Genomic DNA, 22,720 nt, shown 5'->3' on the forward strand with positions numbered 1-22,720 from the left:
ACTTACAATTTCTTTTAAACTGTACAGTGAAAAAACTGAGATCCTCCTTGTAGGAACCAAATTTTCAAAGCTTGCAGTTTCTCCCTTTCAAATGATGGTTCTATAGTCTCCCCTTCACCCCAGGTTAAGAGTCTGGATGTCATCCTTGATAGCACTCTATCCTTCACTTCTCACATCAATAACATCCCCCGTTCTGTGTCTTTAAATCTATGTAATATTAATCACCTTCATCCCTCCTTTTCCCCTAACCCAGCATCAATTTTTATCCAAAGCCTTTTCACCTCCCGCACAGATTTACTGTAACTCTCTTCTCTTTGCCCATCCACAAAAATCCCTCCACAAGCTACAACTGGTACAGAATTCAGCTGCTCGCATTAATACCAAACCCTTCTCATTTCATCACATCACCCCAGTCATTCAGCAGCGCCAGTGGCTTGCTGTTAAATGCCAAATTCAACTCAAAATCATTATGCCCCGATCTTCCCCTTCTGACATGCTCCAATTATACGGATGGCTTTTAAGATACTCCTGCCCTGTGTGGTGTGTTAAGAGGGATCTAGTCTGCTCAGAAGGACATTGGGAGCACTCAAATCGGGAGATATTCAACATGTTGGATTGTCTTGATCAGATTTCCTAACATGTGTGGTGTTCCCCAAGGACAAACCAGCATGCCACCTGTTGAATGTCACATATAGCAAATCAGAAAGCGAGATGAAACAAAACAACTCACCTCTATATCATATTGTAGCAAACATAGAGCCCCCTGTTCACACTGTCTCTTCAACTTTTCCTTTTTGTTATGTTTTTTTCTTCGTTAAAATTAGTCCATAAACTATTGCCATTATTCTTTTTCATCATGTTTATATACTTCTCAAGACATCAAGATATTTTGCAAGATTTCCGATCTGATTTTTAGATGATCCCAAGTTAAATCTGTTGGTGTGTGATGTGTTTTGCTTGCTGTTTGACTAGACAATACTCTATATGAACAAAGCTGTTATATCTCTGATTTTGTTATTGGCAAGGTCAGGGATGGGTCTGTGGCCTCTTGTTTCACCTGATCTCCAATGAATCTGGATCTTTAGGTGCCACAAGGTTTAAGTCAGAATAATGTATTAAACAGTCCATAAGCAGAATCATACATTGCTTTGCCATCATTTTCTATACCGTGATGCAAGTAGTCTGAAAATAAGCTTGGCACTAAACTTTTCTTTAGGTAAATAGAACAAATGTGAAAGTTTGGAGTATAAGCTTGTTAAAAGATAAAATACTAATATAAATAACTAATGTACGTTATAATCTTAATGACGCTGTTAATAATAGGCTAACCCTCTGAAAAGAAGAATAATTGTAATTTTCTTAAACCAGAATTAGTCATTTAGCAAGAAAATCTTCTTGGACAGACATTACCCCTCTGACTCCGTCATCATGAAGTGCTTCTAACATACATCAAAGATGCCGTCCCTGCTAGCTTAGACAGCCTGCAGTTCACCCACAGGGAGAATCGCTCTAAAACGTTGCTGTATCGTTGGCATTTCATGTGGCTCTGTCTCATCTGCAGCATCCCAACACCTATGATAGTATGCTATCAATGGAGCTCAGTACTTTAGCTACAACACTGTGCTCCCAGACATGCTGGCTCTACAGATCCACAGCCTCGGATTATTGCCATCTCTCTGCTCCAGGATCAGTGACTATTTCACCAACAGGCCCCAGGTGGTGAGGACAGGGAAACACACATCTGCTCCACTGATCCTCCACACTGGAACGCCGCAAGGGTGTGTCCTCATCCCTGCTCTCTCTTACCCTCTTCACCCACAACTGCTCTGCTGTTAACCCCACAAACACAGTTGTCAAGTTTGCGGACGACATCACTGTGTTGGTTGGGTGTAATATCCAATAATGATGAGACCCATTACAGAGAGGAGCTTTAGGAGCAAACTCGTCCATAACAGCAATCCAAAGCAGTTATAGTGGACTACAGGAGGTCCAGGAAGACTGCACACCTTCCTCTCTGCATACAAGGGGAGGCAGTGGAACGTGTGGATAGCATAAAGTTCCTGGACATTCACATCTCTTTTGACCTCCCCTGGACTGTGAACACCTCTCATCTGGTGAAGAAGACCCAACAACAGCTCTTCTTCCTCAGGAAACTAAAAGAGACTGGACCTTCCACCAAGCTGTTAAAGAAAACTTTTACAGAGCTATAATGGAAAGCATTTATTGTCTTAGCATAACAGTGTGGTATGAGAGCTGCACAGTACAGTAGAGCAGAGATTTTGAACGAGTGGTGAGCACAGGGATCATCTACAAGATCTGGACACAGTTAATGTGTGTGTGTGTGTGTGGTTTGGGGATGTATGTGTCTTGTTTGTTATTCATAAAGACATACATTCTTTATGAATAACAAACAAGACACATATATCCCCAAACCACACACACACACACACACACACACACACACACCAAAGAACCAGTTAATGTTCTTGCCTAAGCCGGAACAAGAGGGTATGGGTGTATTATACATTTCTGAATCATTAGTCTTGTGAGTATTGCAGCTGTTTACTCTTGTGTCCCTGGATGCCACAGGGCTAAAAGAAAGTATTCTGTTTAGACAGCAATTATGGGAAAATGTGTATCATTTGTAGTTTAAGGAGCTCTAGTTTTTTTCTGCAAAATTACCTTATTGCTGCTCTTCCTGGGAAGTATGACCACGTGTGGGGCATGGCTGTGTGTGACCTTCTCCACCAAATTCATGTGGGTCCCAGTTAAAGTGACCATCCTTTTCCCACTGCCGGACACAGAGCAACAGTCAGAGGAAATTACATCAGATCAACAAAAACATTTTTTCCTTGGCATCTATCAAATATAATCATGCACAGACACAGATCATAAATCTCAATTCAAAAAAATGATTCAAAATAAAATGAAACTGAGCTTGATATGTAAAATTTAATTTCAGGTTTAATTTCAATTGTAAATCTAAACCGAAATTGACTCTTTAATTAAATAGTTTGTTGGTCAGAGTGTTTGCTCAAAAGCTGATATAAGCAACAAATTGTTTTCAGTACAGATTTTAAACGGGGAAACTGTTTCCACACTTTTTTCAACACTGAGTAGGTCTCTAGACCCATGCCACCTACAAGGTTTATCCTTGACAGGGAACTCAAAAATGTATTTTGGCCCGAGACCATTAGTTAAAATTTAAAAATATATATTTTTACAAACAGGGATCCAGTGAAAAGATTTAACAACTGCTAATATATGATCCTTATTCATGGTGGTGGTCAGAATTCTGGCAGCAGCATTGAGTAGCAGCTGTTTGAATATTCAGCAAACAAAGCAAATAAAGGTGTTGGTGACTTTTTATGTGTCCTGTTTTGTCAGGAAACCCTTGATTCTGGCAACGTCTTTAAGAAAATAGTGAGCTGATTTAGTAACAGACTTTACGTAGTTATTAATCTTTAAATCTTCGTCTAAACCAACACCAAAGTTTCTTGCATAATCTGTGATTTTTAGCACCATCCAGCAACCTTCTAACATTGCATTTTAGGGTAGACATACTGATTTCTATGTTATCTACTTTTAACTGGAGAAGATTCTGACCCTTTGGCAGCGCTGGCTGTCTTCTGGAGGGTGGAGCTGCGCCGGGCACCCCCTTTAGCCCATGCTTTTTTAAATGTACTTGTGAACAACATGCAACAACATGACATTTCAGCAGGTGAGGGCAGGTTTGGGTTGTTTTTGACACTATTGTTTGGTGTCGATTGACACTTTGTTTGAGGCCTGGAGGAGGAGTGGGCCACCTAGCCAGGGTCTGGTGGTCCTTGTTCGGATTAATTCAGCCCCATCTCAGGGTGGATGGGCTTGTGGGTCGTCTGGGCTGAGATCAGGGTGGGAGGTTGGGGCTGGAGTATGCCAGGTTCAGGGTATGTCCCCTCTATCCTGATGATGGGGAGAGACAGACCTAGAAATCTTATCTGGAGAGAACATCTGCTAAAACGTGGGCTCCACCTCTTTTATGTCTGATATCTAGATTAAAGTCCTGTACAACTAGAGCCCAACGCATGAGTCATTGATTTAAGTTATACATATGTGAGAAAAAGACCAACGGATTCTGGTCAGTGTAGACAACAATGGGCAAAGGACAAAATCAAAGGTACACTTCAAAATGCTGAAGTGCTAGGAGCAGGGGATGGATAAGTGAGGAAGGAATATATAGGCAGGGGATCAAGTGGAATGATTTGAGGGTAATTAGAGGCAGCAGGTGGAATAACTGAGGTGAATGATGGCTGGGAGGTGACTGAAGAGCATTGAGTGAGAATGGACAAGACCAGTCCAGACAGTGCAAAAACAAACATACAAAAACACAATCATGACACTTTAGTCAATAGAAAATAAAACTCTCACATAACAAATCAATCTAGCAAAATAATTGGCTCATCATAACTTTTACTGTCTCATCTGTGCAAGTGTTCCTAATCACAGAAGAACCCTCTCATCCAGAATTCCATCACTTATTCAGTCTCCTTTCATCAGGCAGAAGATACAAAGTCCTAGGGCCCGTTCTTCGTACGTCGCTAACTCAGTTAGCTGGATTTGATTGTTGACGATTTGGCATGATCTTGGATTGTTTGGTTCTTCGAAACTCATCCTGGACTTGCTGTCATAGCAACATGTGCGCAAACTTAAGCCTGCTCAAGAGCAAAGTAAACAGGATTAGATCGCAGCTTTATAAACGGAGGAGATAGGAAAGTCTGTCCAGCCAGTGCACTTGGACCACCTAGTGGCAGAGGACGGGACAGAATTGTGAAACACCATTTTTTAATGTTTAATAAAAGTAGAAACAAATAATGCTTAGTTCCTGTCGTTTTATTTAAACAAGTCTTTATAAAGAAAAGCCAGCAAGTTATCTTTTGCCTGCAATAAGAGATAGTTATGTAAAATCAGCAATACTACTGTCAAATGGTGTTTTAGAAGTTACTCTGAACGTCCTTTTGAAGCAACTTGATCTCTAGTGCAATTTTTCTCTTTTTCAAGTTGTGGAGTTCAATTTCTCTACTTAATTTGTGGGGGTTTTTTAGGTCAAAATACTATTTTTTGTTGAAGAAGCCGTTTATATAGGGAACGAATGGCACTATGTGTCATTTTGTGAAAAAAGAAAGGGTGAAACATGCCTCATGCAACAAAAGTAAAAATAACCTGTTTTTTTCCAGCCTTCCTATTGGTGGCTGTTATAAACAGACAAACACATCATTTAACAGTGGCTTTTATAAAAGGAAGAAGTTGCTTTTTAAAATACAGTTTAAAACCTTTAAGGCTACCATTTTGTAGAATATTCTTGTACTTCACTTTTTTTCCCCATGTTCTAGTGGGTCCTGTGGAGGCTCTGACATAAAAGAACAAAGTAAATATGAAATTATTAAAATGCAAAAATACATTCTGTAGAAAGTGATCATCTACAATGGACAGCACTTATGCTGACAATGTCTACAAAAAGGGTCAAAGTTGACTCTTCTTCCTGAGGAGGCTGAGGTCCTTTAACATCTGTGGGACGCTGTTGAGGATGTTTTATGAATCTGTTGTTGCCGGCACGCTCTTCTTCGCTGTCACATGCTGAGGCAGTGGGCAGTGGGCTGTGGGCTGCCGACAACAACAGACTAAACAAAGTGATCAGGAGGGCGGGGGACGTTGTGGGGGAGGAGCTGGACACTCTGACGCCAGTGGCAGAGAGGAGGATGCTGTCCAGGCTACAGTCCATCTTAAACAATGTCTCACACCCTCTCCATGACACACTGACCCAGCAGATGAGCTCTTTTAGCAGAAGGCTCCTCTTACCCTGATGCACCACTGAGCGCCACAGAAAATCATTCCTGCCTGTGGCTAGCAATCTCTACAATGCCTCCCTCAGTTATCCTAACACCCCCCCTCTGTAACTGTCATTTATGCATTCTCTGCACTGTTCTTGCACAAGTCACCATCACTTCACTGGGATTCCCAAGGTGAACTGATATGACTATTGTGAGATGGTAATACCTTGTGTGGAATGTTGTAAATATATATATAACAATGTGTGTATTCGTGAGCGTGTAACAAAAGTAATTTCTCCCTGGGATCTTTAAAGTTTGTCTGAATCTGAATCTGTCTGAATATGCATGTAATTTGTCTGCTACTTTTTGCCAGCCCTCTCTCCTGGCTTTAGCAGACTTTGAGGTGTTCCCTGTCATTTTAATTAATGACTCAAATTCAGCATAACCTTCCATTAAAAGCTCGTGTTCTGCTGGCAGAAAAACTGTGGGCGTTCTTTGGCCATGCTGAACAGCCAATAGCAGCGTTGCTCATCATTGTTTCTACTATCGATACATTTCCCCTTTTAAACAAACGCATGAACACGCAGTTGTCTCAGATAACTCAATCCAGCCATACTAATCATAAAAAGGTCTGTTCGAAGAACCCAATTAGCCGGATCATGATTAGTCCGGATGAAATTATCTTGGATGTGTCATTTGATCTTGGATGTTTTAAGCAATTTACGAAGAACGGGCCCCTACTTGCTAGCAAAGCAATACACAAAACATCATTCATTCCAACTGCAAAAACAACCCTCAACAGCAAAGGGATTTCATTCACCAGGTAACTTTTTCTTATTAGTGTGAGTATTTTGAATTCATTTTGGTGTATTTTTGTATTGCATATGTATTTATCTCTTGTATGTGTGTAAGGTGACAGAGCATGTCAAAGACCAATTTCTGTCTCCTTTGGTGTCAGACATATAAAGTTTGTTATATTCTATTCTAAAACCATCAATATAGTTATATTTAATGTATTAAAATATCCCTTCATGTGAGGCTCCTATGATGCTAAAAAGGGTTTTATTCATCTAATCTAATATTCTAAATGTTGTTTTTTTTAGCAGTAAGCAGAAAATCAACATAATGGACAGAAATACAGGCTTAAAATAATCTGTGTGATTTATCTATATAATGTCCTTTACTTAGTCGCTTGAGTTACTGAAATAATTTTTTGACAATGTTCTAATTTATTCAGTATGACTATAAATGACTCACATTTTTACAGAATCTCACTCATAAAAACTCCAACTACCTTTTCCAGCTGCTGCCTGGCACAATACCGGTGCAGATTGGTGATGACTGATAGGTAACTTTAGTATTTCCGTGGCAACTACCATCTGAGAGGAGAAGACACACTGTGACCACACCTATGGTTTCAGAACTGGGAATGTGGAACATCAGACTGGAGCCGTTGTTGTTCCACACTGGAGATCTAACCAGAGAACACACAGAACCACAAAGAGAAAACAGGAGAAATAAAAAAACAGGGACCAATAACTCCACAAAAGGCAGAAAAGCAACTTGAAATTTCTCTGTAAAAACATTTTTTTTACTTGAAAATAAGTTTGTATTCAGTGTTTTTGATATTTAGGAAGATTGGCTCATCTAAAGGAATATCTTCAAGAAAGAACTTAAAAAACAGGAAAGAATTTATATAAAAACAGCAAAAGATGAAATTTAAGTGCTGGAGAAATAAATCACATAGAGTCAAAAAAATGTGCAATTGAGACTTAAAATTTTCCAGTTTTAGATATGGAATCTGAGAGTTTTGCTGAGAGAATTTCTAGTTTGGTGCTCTAGCTATACTCTAAGCCACGAGTCTGCAACCTGTGATTCTGGAGCCACAAGTGGCTGTTTTGACCTTCCACAATAGTTAACTTTGACTAAAAGTCATTAAGAACCAACTATTGTTTTTGGAAATTAAAAAAATAAACATTTACCAAAAACTCTATATAAATTGAATGGTATATTATAAAGACTCACTCCTTTGGATCACAGTTCATTTCTGACTGAATCCTGACTTTGGTTACATCTCTGAGGTTATGACCTTTCAACACAGCATTGTTTCTGCCATAAAATGACACAACACTGGGGTCGATGGAGGAGATCTCTGGTTTCTGAAAGAATAAAAAGAAAATCCAGATGGTATACATCACCTTCGAGTTATACTGAAAACGTATAGCATGAATATCTGAACAGCTCAAAAACTAACTCACAGAAAAGTGAATCCCAAACAGCTCAATGTTTGCACAAATGCTGTCCTGCATGAAGAAAAGGGTGAAAGTGTTTATCAGAGCATTCTGTGAACCTCTTAAAGCCAACATTAGTCTGGGATCCTGGATTGTACTTTTAGTTTATTCTTTAAGGATTTGTTTATTTTCACTTTGCTGAATTAGTGTATTCTGGTTTTTAGTTCATTCTCTGTCATTTTTGTATTGTGATTTCTGTCTGTTTCCTCCCTGTTCTGCTGTTTTCAATCATTCTCCCTTTCCCTGAGTTCTCTGCAGTCATTGTTCACAGACATCACTAATTGCCCTTCTGATTACTTCCACCTGTCTTCTGCCTCGTCACTTCACCACCGCTGTTTTTATATACTCCCTGGTTCTCTCCTGGGGCCCGTTCTTCGTACGTCGCTAACTCAGTTAGCTGGATTTGATTGGTGACGATTTGGCATGATCTTGGATCGTTTAGTTCTTCGAAACTCATCTTGGACTTGCTGTCATAGCAACATGTGCACCAGCTTAAACCTGCTCGAGAGCAGGCTTATTTCATGTAAACGGGATTAGATCGCAGCTGTATAAGCGGAGGAGAAAGGGAAGTCTGCCGTAGCCATGTCTTGTCCATTTTTATTACTGCAACCTGTCGCAGAAGGTGCAATAATAATTTGCAGAGTTTTTCGAATTAATCGCGTATTGCGTAATAGACAGGATCCTTTAGCGCAGCGCAACAGTGTAATTGTAGAGAGATTTTTCTTGGTGGCTGTTATAAACAGACAAACACATCATTTAACAGTGGCTTTTAAAGAGGAAAAAGTGGTGTTAGAGCCATAAATAGAAAATATTTAAGTCATTTGTATGATGATTTGCTTTTTATTTTTATCATATTCAGTAAGAAGATTTGTTCAGGCCATTTTATTGTGCAGTTTAGTTTTACTTTAAAATGCTTGCTTCCTGTCGAGCCGTATATTGTATTAGAAAAAACTATGGATGGAATATCTAGACACGGAGCAATACAGTTTTACCGTGTAAACTGTGTATGACTTAGAAAAGGAAATTTGTCTGCTACTTTTTGCCAGCCCTCTCTCCTGGCTTTAGCAGACTTTGATTTAATTAATGACTCAAATTCAGCATAACCTTCCATTAATAGCTCGTGTTCTGCTTGGGAGAAAAACTGTGGGCGTTCTTTGTCCATGCTGAACAGCCAATAGCAGCGCTGCTGATCAATGTTTCTACTATTGATACATTTCCCCTTTTAAACAAATGCATGAACGCACAGTTGTCTCAGATAACTCAATCCTGCCATACTAATCATTAACAACAGGTGTGTTTGAAGAACCCAATTAGCCGGATCATGATTTGCCGGATGAAATTATCTTGCATGTGTCATTTGATCTTGGATGTTTTAAGCAATGTACGAAGAACGGGCCCCTGCCATTGATGGTTCATCTGTTTTCCTTTCTGGAGTCCTGCCAGTTTTGTCTGTGTGTTCGGTTTCCTGCCTTGTTTCTCCATGTATTCCAACATTTTTGTAAGCTTGTTTGTGTTTCTCACTAAATATCCTTACCATTAAGATTCTGCACTTGGGTCCTTCTTTAAAAAACTCTAACATGCACTATGTGTGAAGAAACATTCCGAATTGGACATGAAAACATGTTTAGGAATCTCCATTTTATTAAAAAAAAAGGTAAAAAAAAAAAAACATAAAATTGTTCATCATTACGTTCTGGACTGGATCAGTGGCCCAGGAACAGCTGTTCTCTCTCCATCCACATCCAGCTCTGATACACTGCTGACACCTGAGGAGGAATATTGGACTTGATCTCAGCTTTAGTAAAACATTATGACACATTTTATAGATTCCATTATAATAAATAAAACATTGTCCCACTTTACTGAGGGAATCTTAAAGCTTCACAGGCTTTTATCTCAAAGAGAAATGCTTTCATTCTAGATACAACAGGAAACATATCATTTTACTAACGTCTTCTACTTCAGATTTCAATTTTATCTCTAATATTTATATTACTCAGACTTTATGCTGCATTGGCCTCCATGTCATTAAAGGGATCCACGATTAGTTGTACCAATAGACTTTACTTTGAGAAATATCTATTCTATATGTAAAAACAATAGAGTAAAAATACAGTAAACCGTTTAGTTTTTATAAATATAAATACAATATTGTTACACAGACTATGAAAACATTGGACTTGATTTGGAGTGGACACTGGGATAATATCAGTTGTGATTAAAGAAGCTATACCTGAATTTATTTTTCTCTGGTTAAGAAAAATGCTATTTACGCAGTGTATTATGTGTTAAAAGACATAATCCGATAACAACAATTAACTAATTGTGCGATCGATTCCAGGCATTTTTAGAAGGAATAAGCAGCGACATGTAGACAACCTGGCACGATTTTTCTGTACCAATGGCACAATGAGGGACATTGAGCATTCACATAAGAAAATACAATTCATCCAAGACATAGCCATTTAGATTTAGTCGAAATAAAAGAGGAAAAATCCTTTGATAAAGACGTGTTTTCTCTGGAGGATTGTGCACAAACTTGATTAGTGTTGTGCATGTCGACTGGGAGGAGACCAGGGGCCCGTTCTTCGCACGTTGCTAAAAACATCCGAGATCAAATGAGACATCCAAGATGATTTCATCCGGCTAATCATTATCCGGCTAACTGGGTTCTTCAAACACACCTGTTGTTTATGATTAGTATGGCTGGATTGAGTTATCTGAGACCACTGTGTGTTCATGCGTTGGTTTAAAAGGGGAAACGTATCGATAGTAGAAACATTGATCAGCAGCGCTGCTATTGGCTGTTCAGCATGGCCAAAGAACGCCCACAGTTTTTCTCCCAAGCAGAACACGAGCTTTTAATGGAAGGTTATGTTGAATTTGAGTCATTAATTAAAACAACAGGGAACACCTCAAATTCTGTTAAAGCCAGGAGAGAGGGCTGGCAAAAAGTAGCAGACAAATTAATGTGTAAATACTGTCCATGGTAGATGTTTCTATCATTTTCTACAGTATGAATTTTTGCATTTTAATAATTTCATATTTTGTTCTTTTATATGAGAGCCTCCACGGGACCCACTAGAACATGGGGACAAGTAAAAGTGAAATACAAAAATATTCTACAAAATGGTAGCCTTTAGTTATTATACTTTATTTTAAAAAGCCGCTTGTTATGTCAAAATATCCAAATTTCGGTGTCATTTCTTAGACACTGGAAGTAAAGGACACGTGCAAACTGGGAATTTTAACAAGAACAATTCTTTATCTATAAAAAATTAAGTTTTTCCTTTTCTAAGTCATACACAGTTTACACGGTAAAACTGTATTGCTCCATGTCTAGATAATCCATCCATAGTTTTTTCTAATACAATATACGGCTCGACAGGAAGCAAGCCTTTCAAAGTAAAACTAAACTTCACAATAAAATGGCCTGAACAAATCTTCTTACTGATAATGAAAAAAATAAAAAGCAAACCATCATACAAATAACTTAAATATTTTCTATTTATGGCTCTAACACCACTTTTTCCTCTTTAAAAGCCACTGTTAAATGATGTGTTTGTCTGTTTATAACAGCCACCAAGAAAAATCTCTCTACCTACTGTACACTGTCGTGCTGCGCTAAAGGATCCTGTCTATTGCACAGTACGCGATTAATTCAAAAAGCTCTGAAATAATTCTTGCACCTTCTGCAACAGGTTGCTGTTGTAAAAATGGACAAGACATGGATATGACAGACTTCCCTATCTCCTCTGCTTATAAAGCTGCAATCTAATCCTGTTTACATGAAATAAGCCTGCTCGCGAGCAGGTTTAAGCTGGCGCACATGTTGCTATGACAGCAAGTCCAGGATGAGTTTTGAAGAACAAAACGATCCAAGATCATGCCAAATCGTCAACAATCAAATCCAGCTAACTGAGTTAGCGACGTACGAAGAACGGGCCCCAGGAGGGAGAGAAGGTGAATTTCTCTTTGTGAAAAAAAAAAAAAACAGTTGACATGGGGCTTACAGTTCAAACCAATACTATTCTCCTCACTCTTGGTTCGAATTTGTGCAGGATCAGGGATAGTTCCTTTAACTCATGTTAGCTGTCTCTCTTACGTAAGCAGATGCTCCAATTGCTTTCTTGGAGCTTAAGCATCATCTGAATTAGGCATGGCCTTCTGCAGTGAGAGCCAACCAGAGTGACACTACAAAACTGGTCTGAAGGGTAGATAAATGAGACATAGAAATTATAGTCTAAAAATATTGCATCCAAACAGTACTTGACACTATTGACCTTTGTATATTGATCTTGCAATAATTATCTAAAAATGTTCTACAACCCTGATTGAAAAAAAGTCTATATTGCTTTGTTCTCATAACATTCCAATAAATGTCTAATGTCTCTAATTTACAAAGCCTGTTCTTAGTTATTCTTAATTCACTTTCTTAGTATATGTAATTTTTTGTTGTTGTTTTGCTTGACATTTAACTTTCCTACAGCTAAGCATTTAAAAAGAATGTATTCAATCTGTATTTTAAAAATCTAGATGAACTTACAGGTGAACACTTGGTTGCCCATGGAAATCGGGACAGTTGATCATCTTTATTTGTTCCTTCAGAAATGTTTTTCCAAGAGTGATTTTTATGGTGATGTCAATACCTGTAAAAGCAAAATAAAGTATATTAACTTTATTAGTTAGAAAACAATGTTTATAGACTTCCTGACCATCACTGACCGTCAGCAGGAAAAGGGTCTTTGAGGATGCAGGTGCATTGTGGGTACTGTGGTTGTGGTCCTTGTTCTTTACAAGGTGGAGTTGAGGATGTAGAGAACTGACAGGCGAAGTTAGACCGAACCTTGTCCTCTATTGTCAGGTGTGTCTGGATGACTATTTTCAGCTGAGAAAAGAACAAATATAGTCAACAAATAACTGGTAGCTCCAACTGAATCCCGTCAGAAATGTATTAATGACCCACATTTCCTGGGGAGTCCTCCATAAATCTGTGGGAAATAATTTTCTGGTTGGAGTGACCAGGGATGGACAACCACTCTGCGTCTTTGCAGTCGTCTTTAAATGTGCAGCTGAAAAATGTTAAATGCGTCATTGTGGAGTTCAGCATTGTCTGGAGGATTCAGCTGCGGATCAACTTTCTCTCACCTTGCTTGAGTAACACACCAGACACAGTGTGGATCCTGAGCTGAAAGACAATCCTTCATATTTTGGTAGGCGCGGCAGTTTGCCACTGGAACACGCTGAACCTGGACCAGAACCCAAAGTTTCAGAAACAGCTCAACGTCCAGCATCAGTAAATGCCACATGAAAAAGTTAAAATGTACCTGATTTTTAAATGGGACGTACACATGTTTCTGATCCACTGGATCTAGACGGATATTTGGAAACACTCTATTGTCTCCACTGGTTTCGTAGAGGACCTTTGGACAGGTTGGTCGATAGTTCTTGTCCACAGCAAGCTGACAAACCAGAATGTGGATTACAGATACAGCAAATATTGAAGAAACATTGATTGATGGATGGATATAAATTTCATTTTAACTTATTTTATCTGTGTCCGTCCAACAACAGTTTTAAATGTAAAATTCTATCTTAAACTACAGAGCAAAGAGGATCTGCTTCAGGAGCACCATAGTACATCTCATGAATTAGTGTGCATCAATTGATTTCATTTAAAATGCATGCATCTCACTGAAGTTCACCAAGACAGGAAAGATCACCGGAGTCCATTGGATAGTTTCATTAGAAGTAGTCAAGCTCCTGAATGGAACTGGGTTAGAAAAAGAGAATACCCCAGTTTCATAGGCATAAAAACATAAAGGGGAGGGTGGTAAGCGTCAGCTGGCAGTAATGTGTGTTGCCTTTTGGATTTAAGAACTGTTTTTCACATGAGCTATGATGCACAGAAGAAACGGCAAAAATGTCAATCTGGTAGAGACATGCAGCGAGATGCGATTCAGCATAGAGTATTTTTGTAACAATTTCCGCAGGTGAACCCAATATTCAACCAGTCACAGAGTAACGCTTAAAAGGTTTGCGAGTATGATGAATGGTGGCGGATAAGACGAACAAACAGAACCAGACCAGGCAGATGAGTCTTGGCTGGAGGAGCAGGCAGGCAGATTAGCAGGACACCAGAACAGTCGTTGTGTCCTTGGTTGCCGGTTTAATCCCCCAATCCAACCATCTCCGTCATTATGTCCTTGGGCAAGACACTGCACCCGAATTGCTTGCTGGGGGTGGTCAGAGAGCCTGGTGGCGCAGATGTATAGCAGTCTGTCCCAGGGCAGCTGTGGCCGTGCTGTGGATCCTGCTTGCCAGCTCCACACATCTACACCTCTGCTCCAGTTCAGTCCTACATCTCTGGTTCCTCCTGCCATTATTCATCTTCCTTACAATAAACTCTCCATTTCAGCTCTGTGTGTGCGTGCTCTGTCCGGGTTCATCCGAGAACAAATCATGCCAATTTGTTTTTATTCATACATTAACAAACACAAAGCATAAAATCACAGAACATAATTGTTTCAAATTGTAACATAACCACTATGTTCTTTTTTTGTTGTTTTTTTGTGTAAATACATTAAAGTGTAACGTAACAAACTGTTTGGTAGAACAGTTGTTATTTCATTGTTAAAATTATTTTGAACTCTGCTGGTTTTTAGGTGTGGTTGAAATTAGTGAATAAAAAGGGGCATGTGCGGTGGCGCACTGCAGTCAAGTAAGCCCTCACTTGTTTTTGTTGGTCACGCAAACACTAAGGATTATGGCAATGACGGCTGAGACTACTTTTCAAAATAAAAGCAATATGTTCATGGTGTATCGACCAAGTGTTTTTACACATATTTATATCAGTAAAAATGACATTTTTTCCATGCTTTATGTGATATTTCAATTATTCTGAAATGAAATATTTTTCTCATGCTTTAGGGGTCATTTTTTCTATTATTCTGGTCTGCTGGTGAAAATGGAAATAAATATTTTGGTCACACTCTTTAGCCTCAAAAAATACTCAAACAACTTATTTCTTTTACAGCTGACTACTTTCACTTACAGATGACAGATGATCTCCAGAAGTTATTCATCAAAGTCCATCTACATGATTTGCGATTTAAAAATACAGGCATTTAAAAATCTCTACATTGACTCAATTTGACCTGTGTTGTTATAAATGTTGCTATAGAATTGGATGTTTTCTGCAAATACTATAACAGCATGACAATAGAAAACCTCACGATGTTGCTCAACAACTTTCATCCAATTTTGATGTGGAATTTCAAAATAAGAGCCACTTGAAATCTGTTTATATATATATATATATATATATATATATATATATATATATATATATATATATATATATATATATATATATATATTGTAGCGGCAACTTTGTGGCCACCGCTTCAGAGTAGGAGTATAGGTCAGATCCCAACGCTCGTCTTAGAAAAATAGAGGCATTTATTTGTCTTTAACTTGCATACGAACATACAAACAAAAGCGCTCCCGCATCACGCGGTTGTCAACGTCACGCCCACCATACAGGAAGAGCAGCAAATAAGGATATCAGAATGAAAATGGATATAATCTTTGGAAATCTTTCCAACTAAAGATTCAAAAATAAATTCAGAAAAACAAAAGAGATGCGAAACGGCTCCAACATTCCGGCCCCTAATTGATCATAGTATGGCAATTCAACACATACATTCACAAGGAGCCGTTCATTTCAAAAGAGCATTCAATACCGTCCATGCATTCAAATAAAGTCTTTCACATTCCCTTTCTTTTTTGTCCTTTTTTTCACATCAAGTCCCATTAGGTATACATAAATCAGAAAATTGCTTTCTGGAAAAAAGTAGTCCTTTCAAAAGAAAAATCAAGGGATTTCCAAAAAAAATCAAGAATTAAGTTAATTTTAGTCCATAACACAACATACAGTAAGCATACCATAGTCATAGTGTCAGGATTTGTCACGATGACCCGAACACACACCACACACGGAGCTTCGTTTAGAAGGTTTATTGAGGGTTGAATGGTTATGGAGGAAGGAAACCAGAGTCCGTTACCGGGATGGAGCGAGTGGATGAGGAAGGCAGGAGCTGTCAGATGGGAAGGAGCCTGAAGAACCGCTGGAGAGCCTTGGGACGGGACCCTGGGCTGGCCGGAGAGCTTCGGAGCAGGATTCGAGTCAGAACCTTGCCATGGGACACAAGGCCGGCAGGTGAGCTTCGGGACGGGACCCGAGCTGGGCTTGGAGCAGGATCCAAGCGGGGCAGCGTCTTGGAGCTGGATCCAAGTGGAGCTGCGAGGGAGGAGTGCAGTCAGCAGCGGGGAGCGAAGACGTGAGTCCTTCTGATGAGGAAGGTAGCGAGGCACTCGTGTGAAGAAGACAAGACGGACTGGCGGTGAACAGGAGACTGAGGTGGGTTTATATGGAGAGGTTTGCAGGTGGACTAAGTTCTGACTGATTGAAGGTTTAACAGGTGAGAATGATTAGTGGAGCTGAGCAGGAGAAGGAAGGTTCCGGGTGCAGCAGGCAGGATTGCACCCTGACACATAGACTGTTCTTAGTCATATTTTCAGATATTCAATAGCGGTTAAATTTTTTTCGCATATACAACCACTCACTCAATCAATACCTTTACATATTACATAGAAAACATGAAAGCTTAATTCAATAAACCATTCTATGGTCAGTAAAGTGTACTGGTCAGTAATGAACGGTCAGTCTGTCAGTCAGGCCATGTCTCTGAGAAGGCAAAGCTTTGTGATTGGCCTTTGTAGAACACCAGTCTGAGTCTTGAGTTTAACACGACGTACAAATCCTTTTGCATCAGGGAAAGTTTCTATTACACGTCCCATCAGCCAGGAATTACGGGGTGACGTGTCATCAATGATGAGGACGATGTCATCAGATTGAATATTTCTTTTTACCTCGTTCCATCTTTGTCTCTCCTGCACTAGTGAGAGGTATTCACGTGTCCATCTCTTCCAAAAGAGATCTGAGAGGAACTGAACTTGCTTCCATCTTCTCCTAGCGTAGCAGTCCTGCTTGTTGAAGAGCCCAGGTGAAAGGATGGGCTTTGCTTTAAGCAGTAGTAGATGGTTCGGAGTAAGAGGTTCAGGATCTGTCGGATCTCCAGATGTTACTGTTATTGGACGTCCATTGAGAATCAGGGACGTGCAGAGACCGTTGGAGGGGCAGGTGCTCAAAGTTAAAAGAGGGCACATGGGGCACGGATTTAAAACACGATACAGAAACATACCTTGCTATACAACCAGCTGAAATGTACCAACTGTGGAATGTATTAACTTTGATTAATTTTTTAGTACACATTTATGAAGGTTTAATATGCAATATATTTGCTTTGAGGTCTGTCTGTTTGTTAGAAGAATAGAATGTGAATAGATTAAGATTAAATGAGCTGTTTACGAGCAAAAGTATCAGGAGAGAGTTTCAAGGCCAGTCCTAGGCAGTGGGAAAGAACAGAAACTCCGGTTCACATGCAGCTGGAGGAAACAACGAGAAGATAATTATTAGGGAGTAAGATAGCAATAAGATGTGTGCGTCATTCATTGTGTGACCTTGTATAATCTATGTTCTAACTTTAATAAGAACTAGCCTGAGCGGGAGAGAGAGAGAGAGAGTTGTTGCCCGCAGTCGGCAGGTGTATTATCTTTCCCCTTTTGCAAAGGTGAAATGGAATTTTGCGTCCATGGCTGAGCTGAAAGTCCTGCACACGAATTAACGAACCCGGGGAAGCATGACGGCTTTAACACAACCCATACTATAAAGAATGTAACATGGAATCAAGGGCGTAGGTTTGATTTGAACTTTTATTTGAACTTTAACCCTAGGGACACTTCATTGGTCTGACATCATTGGTCCTACGCAATATGCATGCTCCTATTTCTTTATGCTTGACTTGAGCGTCAGGACACGTTTCTTCTGTCTAAAGAGAAAAGCAGTATTTCTTGCTACATTTATACAAATTTTATAAGCACGACACACACTAGATGCTGTTTGTTAATCTGGTGGCCCAGTGGTTAGAGCATTGATCTTGGGTCCCAGAGGTTCTGAGTTCAACTCCCACAGACTGCCACTGTGGGTCCCTGAGCAAGACACTTAACCCCCGATTGCTCCCCTGGCCCCGCACAGTGGCAGCCCACTGCTCCCCGAGGAGATGGGTAAAGATGCAGAAGTGAATTTCTCCATTGTGAGATCAACAAAGTTCAATTATTATTATAAATTATAAAGCAGCGTCCAATCTGATGAACGTTGAATTGGGACTTTTTTCCCACTTTGAAAAAGTTTGCATTTGAACTTACCAGCAACAGAGACAGATGGTAAATACGTGCCTATTAAACCAAATATATTCAAAATATGTCTGTTGTCTAGATTTATCCTGTATTTTCTTTAGAAAATATGGAAATGTGGAGAGATAAACCCCACCCTTATTCTTTTTTTTTAATCAAAGATACTCATAAAACACAGCAAAATTATACATTCAAGGGACTGCGAATAAATATATTGTATTTACTTTGCACTGGAAGTAGAAGTGTCACAGACACTGACAGCATTTCAAATATTAAAATCAAACTTCAACAAATGTATAACTGGGCTGTAGTTACTCTCCTTAGCCCATTTCATGTAATTGATCTTAACATTCCAAACACATTTCTTACATCATATATCTGAAGTGTAGATAACAGCTTCTCCTTACCTACATCTTCTCAGACAACTAATTATTTCCCTAACAATAGTGAGATTTCAATGTTTAAATGTGCAGTAAACCTTTATACATAAGGAGCATGGAGGACCCAATACTGTACTTTGAGTTAGATTGGTGACACCAAAACTGAATTGTTTCATGAGGATGTGGATGTCCATTTCATCATTCAAATGAGAACAATATACTATTGGTATATACTAGTAAGACAGCAGATAAAACTTAGGCCTATATTAAATTAATTTTACGACCAGATCAACAGATTAAATAATTTTTACTTTTTTGTTGTACCAAATTACCCTCGTAATGAAGTAATATTTTTTGGGTTAAGTCCCTGATGGTAAGCATGTTTAGCTCCGCCCCTGGTTTGTACTAATTTACTAATGGACAATGTGGAAACCTTTGTACAAAAAAAACAATGTAAATGGTGTTCCTCAGTTGTATTTGTCGTAATTCTAATTCTAGAAGTAGAAATAGTGAAATAAATAGCACTATCATTTTGTGAAATCCTAATTATGCTATTATAAATAAGCAAAAGTCTAAACAAAATATAGCAGTTGTTTAGGCAGCATCTAGTGTTGTTGTGCTGTATATAATGTAAAAGAAATATCACCTGCTATTTATACCTGAACTGCATCAGAGGGTCAACAAAAAAATTAAGCAATAATGACAACGAAATATTGGTAAAAGGGGAACCCTCAACTTTTCTTTTTCAGGCAGCTGTGGCTAAGAATCTGAATTTTTAATATCCTATAGTCTTTGTTTTTCCATCTTTCCAGCCGGATTCAGAACTCCTGCCTGCCACAGAATATTTAGTTTTATAAAAGAGATTAGGTTTTTGCTGATAAATGCATTATACTTCAGAATTAGATGCTATTTTGAGATGCTAATGTTGGTTACTTACATTTCTCAAGTTCCACAAATCAAAACTCTCTCGCCTGCTTATTTACAGAACTGCACTCAGCAGCTTTCACCTATTTTGTTGCAGATAATATTTAGTTTCTTAACTGGGACTAGTTTCGTAGCCTAGTATTCATTGTGGTAACCGGCCGCGGTATCCCTGTATGAATCAAAACTGAAATCTCCGCTCCAAGCAAGCACGCACACGGACGCACTAGAAAACAGCCAATCAGAAAGAGGGAAGGCGGGATTTAAAGCAGTATAACCAATAACAGTGGAGTTAAACAGCACAGAGCACAGTCAAGTGTGCTGCAGTGGGCAGGACAGACCGGGCAGCGCGAGGCAGCGGAGCTGGGAGCTGCGAGAGAAAAAGTAGGGCAGAGTGAGGGCACGTTATGTGGATCATGTAACTGGCCACGGTAGATCTGAATTATTATTATTTTGGACATGCACGTCTGCACGTCCCTGTTGAGAATAGCCTCCACTTCACAGAGGGTGGTTTGAAGACATTCGTCGCCCCAGGTCTGTTCTTTGATCACAGAGTAGAGTGGTTTCTTGATGATCCGTATGAGGCACTCCCACACACCTCCGTGATGAGAGCCGTAAAGTGGGTTGAATGTCCATTTGATTCCTTCTTTACGCATATGATTCTGTATCTTACTATGGTCCAGCTGAGCCAGAGCTTCTCTCAGTTCCCGCTCTGTTCCCTGGAAATTGGTTCCATTGTCAGACAGAATCTCTTTTACTTGGCCTCGTCTGCAGACAAATCTCTTCACTCAACTACGGCCACTCTTAACTTCTATGGTCCCAAAGTACTCCAAGCCCGTGGGAGTAAATGGGGGCAGATCTGGTGTTACTCGCACCGAGGGCAAGTCCGACATTTTCTGCTTCATAGCTGCTCCATGCCATCGTTTGCAGAGTGTGCAGTCACGGCTTATTCTCCTTGCTGCCGAATTGGCTTTTGGGATTCAGTATTTTGTTCTTAGTTTCGAGAGCATTTGATTCTTTCCACAGTCTCCTACTAATTTGTGAGTGTGGCGCAAGAGTAATGTTGACAGGTGGCTGTCATTAGGCAAAATGGCCGGGTGCTTGATCTCTTCAGGCATAGCCAGTCTGCTCAGCCTGCCAACGACTCTCAGAATTCCATCCTGAAGAAAAGGATCCAACTTGTAGAGTCGACTGCTTCTCTTCACAGCTTGGCCCTTCTGTAAAGCATATACTTCATCTCCAAAAGAGTGATGTTGAATGAAAGACGTAAGAGCCTCCTCAGCAGCGGTGAGATCTTCTACTGACAACGGTCGGTCTGCAGGATCTGGTTTTAGTGACAGGTTCAATGTGACACATGTCTTCCTCTTTTGGATCAGATGCTTCTTGAACTTCAGTAGCCAGGCTGTAGATCTGAGGAGTTTGTTCCATTCTGAGAAGTACTCTATGAAGAGAATTAGAGGACTCTTATAGGCTACTGTGGCAAGAGTTATGGCAGCTTGCTTTACCTCTGGGTCACTGTTAGACAGCTCTAGAGGGTCCATGATGAGCTTCGGCCAGGCAACTTCGGATTCAAACAGAAAGTCTGGGGCTTCTATCCAACTTGTGCCTTTTATAAAGGTCTCTGCCAACATTCCCCTGGATGTTTTTTCTGCTGGATTAAGATCAGTTCTAATGTGACGCCACTGTGACTTCTGTGTCAGGTCTCTGATGACCGTTATTCTGTTAGCCACAAAGGTCTTGAATCTCTGTGTGTCACTCATGATGTATTTGAGAACAGATGTGCTATCGGTACAAAACACAGTCTATCATCTCGAACTCTAGTTCATTCGTCAGCATTCAATCTATCCAAGCAGCTAAAACTGCTGATGTCAGCTCCAGTCTGGGAATAGTCACTACCTTTAAAGGAGCCACTATTGCTTTTGCCATCACAAAGGCAATGTGAGGAGGTCCACATCTGCTGGTCAGTCGTACGTAACTTACTGTCCCATAGCCACTCTCACTAGCATCGTTAAAATGGTGCAGTTGAGCACTTGTGACTTCAAAGCCAGCTGGTTTGTAGCATCTTCCAATTCTGAAGCTGGAAATAATCTGAAGTTCTTCAGCCACTCCTTCCATTTAAATGCAAGAGCTGTTGGGATTTCTTCGTCCCATCCGCAATTCATCTTACATAACTCTTGGAGGATTTTTTCCCCAGACAGCATAACTGGTGATAAGAATCCCACGGGATCGTAAACTGAATTAAGCACAGACAGAATTCCTCTTCTATTATGTGGTTGTTCTTTAAAAGTGATATTAAAGAAGAATGTGTCAGATTCAATGTCCCATCGCATGCCAAGGGCACGTTCTGCAGGAAGTTTGTCTCTCTCCAAGTCAATGTTCTTAAATCTCTTTGGCCCATTCCTCTGAGGGTAGTGAGGCTAGGACAGCACGGCTGTTACTAGTCCATTTGGCAAGCTTAAGTCCACCTGTGGCGGATACTGCTTTCAGAGACCAGAGTGATGGCTTTGCTTGCATCTGGAACTGAATTGAGACAATCATCCACATAGAAGTTTTGTCTGATGGTGGCAAGAACGGAAGTGTCTGCTTTATTCTTATTATCTTCAGCTGTCTGTCAGAGTGCAAAGTTTGCGCAGCTTGGGGAGGAAACTGCTCCGAACAAATGTACGACCATCCTGAATTCTCTGAGTGGTTGGTTAGTGTTACTATCTGGCCACCATAAGAATCTCAGAAAGTCCACATCATTTTCAAGAATTCTGACTTGGTGGAACATTCCCTCTATGTCCCCCATCACTGCCACTGATTCCTGTCGGAAACGAAGGAGTACACCCAATTAGGTGTTCGTAAGGTCTGGGCCTTGCAGTAAGTCAGAGTTCAAAGACGTACCTTGAAATGAAGATGTACAGTCGAAGACCACACAGATAGATTTTTTTCTGTTTGTGATAGACCCCATGGTGTGGGATGTACCAAAGTCTTCCATCCATCCGAAGGACCTGTTCTTCAG

At 39.9% G+C, this 22,720-nt stretch overlaps 1 protein-coding gene across 1 annotated transcript in view; it reads right to left on the bottom strand.

Moving 5' to 3' along the window:
- LOC110367594 (plexin-C1-like) overlaps positions 1 to 22,720 on the bottom strand; it is a 95,448-nt gene that overhangs the window by 9,216 nt on the left and 63,512 nt on the right. Inside the window, exons 2-11 of the mRNA XM_036129987.1 lie at positions 13,429 to 13,563; positions 13,250 to 13,350; positions 13,068 to 13,173; positions 12,827 to 12,989; positions 12,648 to 12,750; positions 9,792 to 9,867; positions 8,069 to 8,113; positions 7,836 to 7,969; positions 7,105 to 7,284; positions 2,683 to 2,791 (exon numbers count right to left, since the gene is read on the bottom strand). Of these exons, the coding sequence (XP_035985880.1) occupies positions 2,683 to 2,791; positions 7,105 to 7,284; positions 7,836 to 7,969; positions 8,069 to 8,113; positions 9,792 to 9,867; positions 12,648 to 12,750; positions 12,827 to 12,989; positions 13,068 to 13,173; positions 13,250 to 13,350; positions 13,429 to 13,563 (1,152 nt within the window). The remainder of the gene's footprint in view (positions 1 to 2,682; positions 2,792 to 7,104; positions 7,285 to 7,835; positions 7,970 to 8,068; positions 8,114 to 9,791; positions 9,868 to 12,647; positions 12,751 to 12,826; positions 12,990 to 13,067; positions 13,174 to 13,249; positions 13,351 to 13,428; positions 13,564 to 22,720) is intronic.

Source organism: Fundulus heteroclitus, unplaced genomic scaffold (assembly GCF_011125445.2).
Source record: "Fundulus heteroclitus isolate FHET01 unplaced genomic scaffold, MU-UCD_Fhet_4.1 scaffold_271, whole genome shotgun sequence".
Classification (NCBI taxonomy): Eukaryota; Metazoa; Chordata; class Actinopteri; order Cyprinodontiformes; family Fundulidae; genus Fundulus; species Fundulus heteroclitus.